The 15,052-nt window shown below is 39.3% G+C and overlaps 1 protein-coding gene across 9 annotated transcripts in view; it reads right to left on the bottom strand.

Moving 5' to 3' along the window:
* Positions 1–5,620: 5,620 nt before the first annotated feature.
* VEPH1 (ventricular zone expressed PH domain containing 1) overlaps positions 5,621–15,052 on the bottom strand; it is a 327,919-nt gene continuing 318,487 nt past the window's right edge. For 7 of the 9 annotated variants that reach the window (XM_086674590.1, XM_086674589.1, XM_086674587.1 and 4 more), the window contains one exon: positions 12,203–13,725. In XM_086674590.1, coding sequence (XP_086530716.1) covers positions 13,489–13,725 — 237 coding nt within the window. In that variant the 3' untranslated portion in view covers positions 12,203–13,488. Of the gene's footprint in view, positions 6,939–7,072; positions 8,234–12,202; positions 13,726–15,052 lie in introns of those variants that run through there. The other 2 variants (XM_086674592.1, XM_086674591.1) reach the window with 2 other exon arrangements.

The raw sequence follows: 15,052 nt of genomic DNA on the forward strand, positions 1-15,052 counted from the left end.
GGTATGAAGAGTTTATTGTATTATTTTTATAGCTCTTTTCATTTGGAAGAATTTCATAATAAATAGTAGCCTATCTACAATCATATTCTTTTTTCTATATTTTAGTTAATATATACAGTGCAATATTGGTTTCAGAAGTAGAATTCAGGGATTCATCACTTACATATAACACCCAGTGCTCATCACAAGTGCCCTTCTTAATACCCATCATACCCATTATGTTCTTTCAAATAATTGCTGTGGTGTTAAGCAGTCTTATAGGTGAGTTACTATTGAAACTTTAACAAGCAGATACGATATCAGGGATAAACTTCACAGTAACGGTGTAATTCTCTGTAATAACACCCTCCCCACAAAATATTCAGGTTTGCTTGTTGTCCTGAGAGATAATGACTAGCCAAACTCATTATTTAGATAGTTTAAGATTACTCTCAAGGCATCCATTCTTGTCCACAGAAAGCATCTCTTAACCTCTGTGTTTGGTTACAGGTATAAGCCTAATGTGTCTGCTCCCACTGTGTTCTAGAACATCAATTTAGCCTCTCCGCAGGTGAGCTCTGTGTACATCTGCTATTTGAATTCCATCATCAGGGGGCCCCTTTGGCCTCTTGAACTTTGTTCTGTTACCATCAGAAAAACTTCAGCGCCTCTGAACTTTGACCCACCAATGCCCCTCCCCCCCACAGCCTGTCTTTTCTGGTGGTTTGAAACAAACCGGCTGAGCTTAGTTAGTGGTGGCAGAGAACAAAACAAACAAAATTTTCATAGCGACTTTTTCATTTTGGGAGACAACGTCACGTTTTTCTCAGGGGCTGCTTTTTAAAACAACAAAGACAAACCTTTGCAGCTCTTTGCTTATTTGAAGCAGATATCCTTAATATGGAAATACTGTATAAGTAAATAATAGAGAATCCTCACTCCACTTGGATGGGCCTTGTAGAAGTTTGCTTGGAAGTTGTACAGTCTGTCTGTTCCTCTTTTCTAAAATGTATTCCTGCCTTAATTATGGCTTACAGATGCTGTGTGTCTGAGTTACACAGTTTTGAGCCTACACCCAAATTATTTTTATTTGTTCCATGTACTAGTGCTGTGCTATTCGTTTTCACTGCAGAATGTTATTTTTTTAAATTGCAACAATCAGTTAGCTAATATGCTTTAAAGAAAAATTCCTTGTTATCCATTTTATCTCCTGTAGACCATTTTGCCCTTCCAGTCACCCCAACCCCCTCATTCACACTAGACAGGAGGCATCCATTGCCTCAAAAATCGAAGCTGGAAAGAAGTTAGAGAGAAGTAACAGTGAACTGTTAGCTTTTGAATTTCAGAATAGATTTCTGAGACTCACAGCTGAGATAATACTTTGAGAAAATAGGATTTTGTCTCAGAAGGCAAGATTTTGAGGTTAAAAACATTCATGAACCTGAAAGACCAGAATATGAACCTGTGGCATAAATAATACATGAGGGAATACTGTAGAGAATGGGGACTAGGAAAAACCTGAATAAACGGAGAATCCTCTGAGTTGACAAAATTTCCCCTGAATGGACTAAGATTACATTTTTGCCACCAGGTGAAATGGGATCCAGGGCTCAATTCACAAATTAAGCTCAAATGCAAAGCAGCAAAGAGAGTTATGTTATTTACATGTTTAAATTCATAAGTTGGTGTTTGTACCCTACACATCCTAAGCATGCTATTGTCCTTATCAGGGAGATGTTGAGGCCACTGTTGATATATTACAGTGTTCGCTTTGTGAGGCCCATTGGGAAAAAATTCTTGGGTATAAGTATTGGGAATATTTTCTTCCTCTGGGCAACTGGTTTATATTTAGTCTGGGAAACTGTGACTTAGGAATCTGACTGAATGTCTCTCTTAATTTTGTCTGCATGGAAGCACAGAGTCAGATCTGAACCTTACCTACATTTTGCTAGTGAGTAGGACCTCATGGCTTAGATTTCATCTATTTCCCTCATCCTGGTGACTCTTCTTCCTGTCTTGTATTCCTTTTGTCCTATGCCTTTACTTACTTTCATTCTGGTTGGACTTTCTGGGAAGCAGACTCCAGACAGAATTTAAGGTGCAGAATGTTTATTAAGGAGTACCCTTGCAATCAACACCTATGGAAGGGTGTGAAGAGGAATCAAGATTGAGGAAAGGAAGAAGTCCAGCTTTGATGAAGTCCCAAAGATAGCTTCAGCTGACCTCAAAGGGAGCTCTGGAGCTAGAATGACCCCTCAAGTTTGTCCTAAGTTGGGCATGAATGGCCAGGTCTTTATATTTCTCCAATAACCATTTGTTAGATGTCAGATGCTCCAGGAAGAGTTGTGACATTGGCCATGCTAAGGCAATCCTTGAAGGAAATGACAGCTTAAGTGTGTTTACTAAAAGCACTCCTTACAGCTGGAACAACAAATTCTTCATTGGAGGGGGGCTTGGTGATACACCAGTGCTGTAGACTGAATGTTTGTGTCTCTCCAAATTCACATGCTGAAACCTAGTCTCCAATGTGATGGTATGTGGAGGTGAGGCCTTTGGGAAGTGATTAGGTAATGAGGGCAGAGCCTTCACGAATTGGATTAGTATCTTTACAAAAGAGACCCCAGAGACCTCCTTCATCCTGTGTATCATGTAAGGACACAGCAAGAAGATAGCCATCTATGAAACAGGCAGCAGGCTCTCACCAGACACTGAATTTGCTGGCACCTTAATTTTGGATTTCCCAGCCTCCAGAACTATGAGAAATAAATTTCTGTTCTTTGTAAGCCCCCCATTCTGGAGTAATTTGTTATAGTAATTTGTTAAAGTACATATTTTAAGAGAACAATAAGTAATTTTTGGAACAACGGCACAGATAAAATAAATAGCTAAAAATAAGTGACCTTTGTTCTCTTCCTGGACCATTTATGTTGTCTCTTAACTTTGATCCTAATCTTTGCGTATGCTATTCCCTAGACTAGAATGCCCTTTCCCTTTGAGAAAGTATGAAAGTGTGAAAGAAGAAAAGTGGATTCCTTCTTCAAGGCCCAGAATAGTATCACCTCTTCAGTGGAGGGTTTGCTGACTGCTGTAGGCAGGGTCATCCGCTTCCTGCTCTGTTTCTGCCATGCCCCCCACATCGCAGTGTAGTGATGCATTCTCTACTGACAAGGCTTCCCCTCAAATCTGATCCCCTTTGGGTGTTCTCCTTATCACAAACAGTGCTGCCACCCACCCACCGGTGCCAGAATCCTGAGGGGGAGTTCCCAAACCTCACCATGTCCTACAGTGTTTTTTCTAAATTATCTCCTTGGCCCTCCATTTCTCTCCATTTCTGGTGCCACTCTCTTCTTTCAAACTCTCATTATATCTCTTGCCTGTACTATCTGAATAGCCTCCTATCTTTTTCTCAGATTCTACTCTTGCTTTCCCAACAGTCCATTCTCGACACAGCAGCTAGAGTGCTCTTATAAAAATGAAGTAGATAAAGAGGATTAAGAGTATTAACTCCCAGTTATAAAATAAACAACTCACAGAGATGAAAATTACAGCATAGGGAATACAGTCAATAATATGGCAATAACATTGTATGGCAACAGACGGTATGACTACACTTACTGTGGTAAACACGGGGTAATGGAAAGATCTGTTGAAATCACTAAGTTGTAAACCCAAAACTAGTATAACATTGCATGTCAATTATACTCCAACAACAACAACAATAACAAAAACAACAACGACAATGACGACAGCAAATGCTGATCTAGTTGTGGAACACTGTTTTAAGCCTGTCAGTAGCTCTCGCTCTGGGCTCGTGTGACTTGCCCACCTCCTCAGCCTCACACCCTCATCAGTTTTCCTTTCCCCACTGTTGGTTTCTGGCCACATTTTGGCCTGTTTTGATTCTTCTAATGGGCTGTGCACCTTTTCTCTCCAGGACCTTCTCTCACTGTGTGCTTTTTTTGTCTGCTTTTCCTCCATCTCTCCCACAGATTAGGAAGTCTTATTCATCTTTCAGTTCTCAGGTCAGCCATCCTTAACTTCCTGACTAGGTCAGATGTCACATTTCACAATCTCTCTCCATTGCGCTTCTTTGTAGTACTGGTCACATGGCAATTTCATAGTTAATTAAGAAAACACTTTAACATGTTTTTCTCCTACTAGAATATAAATTCCACAAAGGTTGGGACATTTCTTTTTAAGTTTATTGGGGTGCCTGGGTGGCCCAGTTGGTTATGCGTCTGACTTAGGCTCAGGTCATGATCTCGTGGTTCAGGAGTTTGAGCTCTGCATCGGGATCTGTGCTGACAGCTTGGAGCCTGGAGCCTGCTTCGGATTCTGTGTCTCTCTCTCCTTCTTGTGCTATCTCTCTCTCAAAAATAAACATTAACAAAAATAAAGTTTATTTGTTTTTGAGACAGAGAGCATGCACACATGTGCATGTGCACGACCGGGGGCAGGGTCAGAGAGAGAGAGGGAGAGAGAATCCCAAGCAGGCTCCACACTGTCAGCACAGAGCCAGATGTGGGGCTCAATCTCATGAACTGTGAGATCATGACCTGAGCACAAATCAAGAGTTGGACGCTTTACCAGTCGACTGAGCCATCCAGGACCCCCAAAGTTTGGGACATTTTGATCACCTCAGCACTCCTAATCCCTAGCCCAGGGCCCACACATAGGAGGTGTTTTATGTTTTGATTTCCTTACTGGATAAATATATATTTATTTACTGAGTTTCTTAAAGGCGTGGACAATGTATTAGTCCTCTTTGAGCCCCCATGCCTTACCATAGTATCTGGCATATGTTGGATGCTCTAAGTATTTGCTAAATGAATGCCCAAATCTAACTATTTGAAGGGTTGTCAGGGGGAAGAGGGAATAGACATTTTGTGTGGCTGCTGGGGAAAGAACCAGGATTTAAAGTTAAAAATTAGGGAGAGGCAGAATTTTCAAAAATTAATGCAAATGATGAGTAACCTAAAAGGGATCACATCCAAACACTTCTATGGAATGTTTTTGGGTTCCAGGATTATGGGTAATTTTTATTATATTTTAGTAGTTTTGTGTTTTCTAAATATTTCTACAACAGTCTGTTATTTTCATATACAATAAATAAATAAATCCAACAATTAAATCAGAAAAAAGTTATTTAAAAAAGATATGGACAGGTAACAAGGTAATGGGCTCTCTGTCCCTAGAAGTGTTTGAGCAGCTGGAAATAAATGATACCTGCCAATGATGACAAGGAAGGGACTTTTCCATTGGGAAGGGAGTGGATGGAGTCCACATGCTCTGAGATTCTTCCGACTCCAATAGCCCTTCATACTGTTAACTGAATGATAAATGCTGAGTACCCTTTCTCGGAAGAACTTGGTCTAGAGTGCTTGGCTGCCTGACATGCTTCCAGTGGCTTACTTACACCGGAACCTTACCGTGACAGGATTAACTGCAGTTGAATCTGATTTGTGTTCAACTGAGATTGATATGCAGCAGGATTTAGTGATGCCAAGAGCATGAATATGTTTGTGTGGGATAGCATTAGATATCTGTCTGAATTGTTTGAGTGAGTCCTGATTAATATGTTCTCAAATCAGCACTTAAATCACACATACCCTAAGTATTATATTTAATGGTTAATTAAAAAAAAAAAATAGACATTTCCAAACTGTGGTTTTGGTTAAATTAAAAAGATGAGCTCCATTCTGATTTTTGTGTTTATGGGCTAGTTTGGCAAACAGGACCGTTGTTTTTCTCTTTTAAGAGACAGGGCATTTAGACCATTTCCTCCATATTACAATAGTTTAGAATTAAGAGGGAACAGAATACTCCCAGAGGAAATCTGGTGTGTAGAAGTGAATCTCTGTGCAGAAAACAGTGAAACACACATAATATTCTTCTGATTACATGAAATCCCAGCCTAGATAGACAAACACAGAGAGAGAAACCTAAGATAATGAAGTAATAAGATTGACTTCTACAATGCCTGGTGAAAACCATTGTTTTGTTGTCATTAAGCCCATATAAAAGAATATGTGTTTGTTTTTGTGTATAAGTGTGTTGTACCTTGGGCATTACTGATGTGAGTGGACTGGTAGTCAAAAAATAAAATAAGGCAAAAAAAGAATTCAAAAGGGAAAAACTAGAATTCACTCTTACTGCCCCCCACCCATAGTTTCCAGTGGAGTACTGTTATTCCAATGAACAAATGAATCTATCACTTGTTTGAGTACTTTATATCTTTACATTATTTGACTTCTTTAAACTCTTCTCGGTTCTCAGTACCAAAGTGAATCTTAATCATTTCATTGATCGCAAGACAGAGGAAATGCATTTTCTTTCTATTGGATTCAAAATTTAAAAAGGTTTGCCCATAAAGGCATAAGGAACTGTGTAAACACAATGTGTCTGATTATATTCTTACAGAAAAATGCATAATAAGGTTTCAGAATTTCCAGCTCCCCCTCCCCATATCATCAGAAAGTTTTTCTTTGAAGTAGACAAGTTCAATATGTACTGGGTTGGGGGTATAGAATGAGAAGAATGTCAATATGGAACGTGCCCTGCAAGGCTGGGGTCTCGTGGCAGGACCAGGCTCTGTAAGGCCTTTGGGGGAGCTGGTTGCCTGTTTTGCCAAGTCCACAGCTAGAGGGCCTTACATGATCTGGTATATAGGACATTGACCAGAGCTCTCCTCACCTGGGCAAGTGCCTAAGAAAAGCCGGCCCTGGGAATTAGTGTCTTCCTTTAAAGGTCCTAAAGCCCTCATCAGTTCCACCTGCTCTGCCTTGTGCCTCCCTCTGCTCTTCTCTAGTTCCCCAGCTTACAACTTCATCAGATGCTTTTCCTCCCTCCTTTTGTCTCTGGTATCATTGACCTTGAGGGCCTCTTCTGGAAATGCTCCTCCTTTTGGTCTGGAATTCCTCCTTACACACCATCCTAATTTCACCTCCATGCTCTCCAATCTGTGACAGTGAATAAAAGAAATATCAGTGCCCCATACCCTCACTCCTGCCACCTTGGCCCATTCCCTATTAGCTTCCCTGCCATAAGAGGAACATGGATAAAGGAGAACACAGGAGGGTAGGCACCAGGAACATGGCTTGTGTAACCATCTTTATTTCCATCAAAAGAGATAGTGTGATGGTTAACTTTATGTGTCGACCTGACTGGCCTAAGGGATGCCCAGAGAGCTGGAAAAACATTATTTCTGGGTGTGTCTCTGAGGGTATTTCTGGAAGAGATTAGCATTTGATTCAATAGACTGAGTAAAGAGATCCAGCCTCACCTGATTTGGGTGGGCATCACTGGGGGCCTGAATGGAACAAGATGGCAAAGGAAGGGAGGATTCTTTCTCTCTTCTTGCGCTGGAATGTGCATCTTCTTCTGCTCTTGGACATCATAACTCCTGGCTCTTGGGCCTCCAGACTCCAGGACCAAAACCAGTGACTCCCTGGTTCCCAGGACTTTTGACTTGGACAGAATGACACCACTGTCTTTCCTGGGTCTCCAGCTTGCAGATGGCAGATTGTGGACTTCTTGCCCTCTGTAACCATGTGAGGCAATTCCTATAATAAATCCCCTCTTATATATCATTCTCTATATATCCTATTTGTTCTATTTTCTCTGGAGATCTCCAGTAATACAGAAGGTAAATATTCACAGAAATGGCTGATCTCATACCTTTGAGAATGGATGTATTGGGCAAATTATAACCATTTTTAAATACAAAAAATACCTTTGTAATATGCTTTACTGTTCACAAAAAAACTTTTATATACAGTTTTGATAACTGTGAAACAAATGCATGTAGAGCTCTTAAATTAATACTTTTGCTCATTTATTTAGATTTTTTTCTCCCATATTTTAAGTTCTGAAATTGGGATGTGCCTGATAATCAGTGTGTTTTGCAGTTGTAATCCACCAGGAATGACTATGACTGGGTGTCACTCAAACTTGGTCCCAGTTCTCTGTGTTGTTACTTCTATTGAGTTACGTGCATGGTCGACACTACACATGTTAATTGCTATTTAGCATGTCTTGAAAATAATAAGATCATTTGATTTTGAGACAAAAAGTTATCATGTACATAGAGAGGCAAAGAAATAGAAGGGTGGGATGAAATATGGCATCAGGGAACCGAAGAGCCATCACTGGAGAAATGACTACAGGTCCACGAGACTTGCAAAGCAGCCACTAAATGTTTTATCCAATAAAGGAAGAGATCAACATGTAGATGAGGCTGGGTTTCATTTTGTTGCTGAAATAGATACAAAAGGATTACCTGTCACACATCACTCGAGGTACCTGAAGTCAGAAGAAACTACTAAATCTCTCAGAATAGATAAAAGACATTTGGAAGTAAAACAGCACCGATTATATTGTTATTAAGACATAGCATCGTAATTTCATTTGTAGGATTTTTTTCCTCCCTTAGTGGTGTGTAAAAAATGGAGTGCCATCAAGTACCCATGGTTTTCTGCTGGATGCTATTACTTGACATTTAAGCTTCATAGCAGTTCTGTTCCATAGACGTTATGGTTCCCAACCAAGAGATGAGAGATGAGTAATTTGCTCAGGCTGGTAATTTAGTTTTGGTAGAGCTAGGACTTGAATCCTCGTGTGTCTGTGCTCACAGCCTGTGCCACTTTCTCTAGACTTCACTGCCTTTGTAGAAATCTCCCTGGTTTTCCAACCCCTCTGTCCTTCAGAAGCACCTTTGGGGAAGAGTTGCTCCAGTAGGCCTATAAACTGGAGCTATTCTGGAACCAGATGACATTTTGAGTTTTTCATCTCAAAACTTAGATTTTGGGGACTAGAAATCCTGGCTAGAGCATTTATGGTTTTCACTTCTCTGCAATGCACCATGAATTCCACCTATATATTCCCTTACCTCATCTTGCAACTGTTTCCTAAAAGTAATTAAAAAAATTTTTTTAATGTTTATTTATTTTTGAGACAGAGAGAGACAGAGCATGAATGGGGGAGGGTCAGAGAGAGAGAGGGAGACACAGAATCTGAAGCAGGCCCCAGGCTCTGAGCTATCAGCACAGAACTGGACGCAGGGCTCTAACTCACAGACCGTGAGATCATGACCTGAGCCGAAGTCAGAAGCTTAACTGACTGAGCCACACAGGCGCCCCCCTAAAAGTAATTTTTAAATGTAAATTTACTTTTAAATTGAGAGATAGATTTCCCAAGGGTAATTTTTCAACCCAGTAATCTTTTATTTATGCCTGAGAATAAAGTTACAATAATAGGCCCAAAAGTGCCTACAGAAAGTAGGTGAATTGGAGATCACTGAATAAATGTCTCTCAACCTCACCAACAAAGGATCTTCCAGAAAAGTCATGTTAGCAAAATATGGAACATTTATTTTTGCCAAACTCCAGGTTCTCAAGAAATAACCAGATGAGAGTCTCACACATAAACGTTTGTTTCCACAGCTATCTGAGAGGGAAAAAGAATCGAAATAGAATGAAAATGAAAACCACTTGAATTTCTAACCATGATTATAACTGTATTCATCCCAACATTTTTAAAGGTTTAAATATGTTTAGAAGAGTGGTTTCTTCTTAGCTCAGGATCAGGAGCTACAGCCCTCTTGGGAAAGGGCACTCTGTGGTGAGCGAGCTGGCAATGGCAGTGGAAGTGCCAGAAATATCAGTGGGAAGCTGATGATTCTGAAATTGCAGTGTGATTCTAAACCTGGGAGAATTTGTTTGCATTTGGAATGACTACAGCACCATGGAATGAAACCAGAAAGATCATTATTCATACTTCATACATTTATTTCTCTTTAGATTTGATCCAAAGGCTCTGAGAATTGTATTCTAAACTAGAGGCATCCAGTTAATGAAATCACAAGGACTGTAACAAGTAACAAAAATAGTTCATTTCTCTCAACTTGAGCTGGTGGGTCCATTCTCTTCTTAGGTAGGATAAGCATTCAGTGAAAACAGAATCAGTATATAAACAGGTTGAGTTTTACCGTAATCTCTCTGCTACAAAAGATTTGAACACATTGTTGGCCTTTAAATTAATAACTGATGTGGTGTCACTTAATATTCCATTTGTCTGTTACCAGCTTTTTTCTAATTAATTAAACAGCTTGGTTACTCAACTGACTCTTAAGAATGGCTGGTAGATTTCAACATAATATTTAGAGACTCATTTACAACTGTATGTCTGCTCACCTTTTCCTGCCTGACTTCATAGGAGATGTCTCCCTAGTCTAAGATCAACCATGTATCTATACTCTAAATATATACATTAAAATTAAATTTACCATTTGCCTCACCTCTTAAACTGTTGCTTCTGAATTTTCTATCTCAGTAAATGCTACCACCATGCATCAAATTTCTCAAGAAAGAACCTAGGGGTCATGAGAGACTCCTTCCCATTCCTATACCTCGGCTCCATCCAGACCACCAGTATCCAATCCATTTTACTAATTCACTATTTTTCTTGCATTTCCATTCCCCTCTGTCTCCTCTGCCACTACACCTCACCACTTCTAAGAATGTCCCAAATGATTTCCCTGCTACAACTTTTTATATCTCTACAATCCATTCTGTAATACCACTATCAAAATTATTTCTCTAAATGCAAATCTTAAAACCTTTTTAAGAAAGGTTCAAGATCCTTAGTATGGAACCAAGCTCTTTATGCTGTGGCCTTATAGGTCTCTCCAGCATCATTATGTACCATTCCTCAACAGCACAACAGCAACCCCCCTGCCTCCCACCCATGTTCCCATCCTAATAAGGACTTGCAGTTTTGCAAATGGACCATGTTCCCTTTCCCTCCTGTGCTTTTGCAGTGTGGTTCCCTCTACTGACCATTGTTTCCTTGTCCGCCCTCGACACTCTTAGCTCTTTAGGACAAGTTCATTCTCTAACAGCTCTGGGAAACAGTGAGGGAGCCCATGCTTTGGCTTTGAGTTCAGAGTCAATTACAGTGGTGCCTTCTCCTGTATTTCCACGGGACCCTGTACAAACTTCCATCAAGGCACTTGAGCATTTCAATTTTTGTTCTACGTGATTATCTCTTCTACTACGCTATAAAATCCTTGAGGGGAAGAGCTGGGTCTTTTACTTTTCTATCTCCAGGCCAAGCATGGTACCTGTTGCTTGCTAACTGTTCCATAAATTGCTATGGCATGAATTTTAATCCTTTTCCCACCACTTCTGGAAACTTTGCTCAAGCAGAGTTGTTTTTCTTCTTTCTTTTTGCATGTTAACAACCACGCCCCCCCAAAGTCTAATTCATCTTTAGAACAAACAACAAAACACTTTCTTTCAAATTTTTTTTTTCAACGTTTTTTTATTTATTTTTGGGACAGAGAGAGACAGAGCATGAATGAGGGAGGGGCAGAGAGAGAGGGAGACACAGAGTCGGAAACAGGCTCCAGGCTCCGAGCCATCAGCCCAGAGCCTGACGCGGGGCTCGAACTCCCGGACCGCGAGATCGTGACCTGGCTGAAGTCGGATGCTTAACCGACTGCGCCACCCAGGCGCCCCCAACACTTTCTGTATCTTAGCCCCAATTTGTTGAAAATAGAGTCCAATTATTGCTTTAAACTCCTAATCTCCTTTTGATTCTTTAACCCACTGAAATTTGACTTTTATGTCATTACTCCAATGAAATTATTCCTACCAATAATGCCAATTGCTTCCTGATTGTAAAGCTCATTCTTTATCTTAAGTGATTACTCTTCAGGATTTTACATTGTTAACCTTTCCCATTTCCTGAAAGCCTTATTTATTTGGCATTTGTGACGTTGTTTCCCCTGGTCTGTAACATCTCTGAACACTAACCAGCCAATCCAGTGTTCCTTTGTTTAAAAGTTAGGTATCCCAAAGAAGCCCTTATTAGTTCTTTTGTCTTATTCTTCCTGAGTAATTTCAGCAAATTCCACATCTTTGGTGACCATATATATATCCCATGAGGCAAAATCTTGACCCCCCAGAACTGTTTTCAATTTGTAATAACTTCTGTGACTCCCAATACCCTCAAACTTTACATGTTAAAATTCAATTGTTTCCTTTTTCAAACTTGGCCTCTTATGTATTTCCTGTCCCCATGAGTTATCAATAGAGTCAAGGTAGAATTAAGGGAATTGACTACTTACATTTTTTTCTAGGTTTCTGTAGTCCTCTTATATGCATTCCAAGTTAGCTTTTGTATTAATTATCTATAGTTATGGAACAAATTTCCACACACTTGGTCACTTAAAACAGCATATATTTATTATCTCAAAGTTCTCCTGGGTCATATGTCCAAGCATGGCTTACCCAGGTCCTCTGCTCAGGGTTTTGCAAAGCTGCAGTCAAGGTGTTGGCTGGGGCTGGGATCTTCTTCCAAGCTCATTGGTTGTTGGCAAAATCCATTCCCTTAAAGTTGTAGAATTCATTGCAGTTTGCTTATTCAAAGCCAGTGGAAGAGAGAGTCTCTGACTTGTTCACTCTTTTTTAAAGGGTTCATGTGATTAGATCATGCACACTTTTGTGCATATCCTTTTGACTGACTCAAAGTCAGTTGATTAAGAAACTTCTTCACCTTTGCCACGTAATGTACCATAGTCATGGGAGAGACTATCCTATTCTTTTTGCCATATTCTATTAGTTAGAAGCAAGTTATAAGTCAAGGGGAAGGGTCAGGGTATAGACCATTGGGAATCATCCTATAATTCTGCCTGCCACAGCTTAATTTTTTTTTTTAATATGAGCGATGGAAAAAACCATAAAATGTAATTTGGAGATATTAAACGACTGAATATAAAGAAGAAAAGTATAGAACTGTAACATCTCAAAACTTGATGGAAATGGCACATACTTTGAAGATGGTGAAAATGGTTTTCTGTGCTTGTTGTAGCTTACACTTACTGCCTTGGGCAATAGATATATCTAAGTACCTAAACTTTAGATCATGTTATGTGAACCTAAACAGAATAATCAGGTAAGTTGTTCGGAAAGACAGACATTTAATTACATAACTGTCTTCACTTGAGAACAATTTTACCATGTGTTAGCCTCATTTGCATTAGGAAAGAATAAACATAATTGTATGTCTATATTAAGTTATATGTTTGACTTTTCCTCATAGGGCTTTACTTTTCTTCTAATACTTTGACAGACTATAGTTTTCATCAGAGGTGCTTAATCTTTCCTTGGGATAAGTATTTCAGGTACCTTGTGAAGTTGTATTCTTACAACTTACAATGGCATATCTACAGGGGTTCCTAGATCCCTGACTCTCCCCTTTCTTCCATGTATCATCTGTAGCTCCTTTTCCTGAATGCATCATACAGATGTTCTGGAGTTAATGCAGGTGCCATTAGAATACTAAATGTATAAAAATCCTGCCACTTTTGGGTTCTGCTTCTTAGGGAAAACTGTTCCATTCAGTAAAAACACATTGTGACTTGGCTAATTTATCTCTTTTTTCTTGACATTGGCAGTGATAATGCAATGCCCATTGTATACAATCAGTGTGAGGTTGGCTTACAAATCCCTACAGATATGTGGTTACTTCTCTACTTTCCCTTTCTTTTGCTTGGGCAACAGCCACATTGATGCACTGGAGCCACTCTTCTGCATTCTTCTCATCCTTGGCCTTGAAAACATAGGTTTTATTGTCTGTGAAGATTTCAAAAGCCCGAGGGAGGGAGCGGTCCCTGCGTTTCCTGGCCACAACTTTCACACTCTGTACTTTGCTGAGTTCTATTGGGGAGTCATCAGGATCATCTTTCTGAAATGCATATGGGAAGGAAAGAACATGAGCTGGTTCCCACAGTATAAAAAGATCTTTGGCAACTGGAGAATTTTCCAAGAGGATTAGAAGCCTTTCACTGCATATAGTTGTTATATGCTTCGTTACTTTGAATGCTAAGGCCTCACAGAGTCATTAGACCAATGGAAGGAGTGAGCAATTGACCCTTTGTTACAGTATATTAAGTTGGGACAAGATGGCCAATTTGTAAGAAATTATTATACAGTGAGTTTTGGGAAATGTTTAATTCATATTTCTTAGATTTTATGTCATTTTTATTGATACCAACACTGTATCAATAGGGCAAAATGCAACAGTACAATAGAGTACTATTAAGTCAGCATTTGAGATACTTGGGGAAGCATGAAATTGAATTTTCCTGCGTGTTATCTCTGAGGAAGCGGTATTAATTGAAGAAACAGAGTTCTAATGTTTATGTAGATCAAACTGTTTTTGAAACACACTGGAGCTCTGGAAGCATGATTTGTCTATGAACATTAAACTGAAAGAATACTTAATGATTTACATGTTTCTTGAACCAAAGCAGGGGCTTAAAGATCACTGCAACACGAGGGTCATCACAACAGGCTAGTATGAATGGTTTCAAGAGATCAAATACTTCTTTACAGCAATTTCTTCAACATCCCTGAACGCATCTGTCTCCTAGAGCATGCGTCTCTTCTTGAGGATCTTGCCAATTCTCCTTTGCCACCTCCCCTAGGCAGTCACCCTTTTTTCATTCTTCAATGGAAAGGCAACCTTCTCACTCATCCCAAACTTACCATGGTGTATTGTCCAACTTGGAAAATCTCAGAAGAATCAAACAAATAAGAAAAGCAACTCAAAATATTGATCTCAGGGAAGTGTCCTTCAACCAAAGCAACATAATCACTCTCCAGCTATTTCATTAAGAGATGCATTTCCAATAGCATTTCACTCTTTAATGTTTAGTAACTATTTATTACATTTTGTATTACACTTTTGACTTTGCATAAGTGATATAATTTAAAAAATATTTTAAAAATCTTAGCATTGAGAGACTGGTAGTAATAAAAAATTAAAATAATTAAATTTCAATTTATACGTGTAGTTTTATTGTAGTGAAAAATGATTGGGTGATCAGGATAAATGCTGTGGGAGTAGAAAAAATATTATTTCAAAGAAAATGATATCATGTAACCATTTTGATTAAAGATGAACTAATTCATGTATTTTTTTAATGGACGGTGTTAGGTATCAAACTGCTATGGTATCTTAGCCCAGTGGTCATATTGAAAGGAGAGGTGTGATCTTTTTATCTTAAAAT

Source organism: Puma concolor, chromosome C2 (assembly GCF_028749965.1).
Source record: "Puma concolor isolate L17-30 chromosome C2, mPumCon1.1.hap2, whole genome shotgun sequence".
Taxonomy (NCBI): Eukaryota; Metazoa; Chordata; class Mammalia; order Carnivora; family Felidae; genus Puma; species Puma concolor.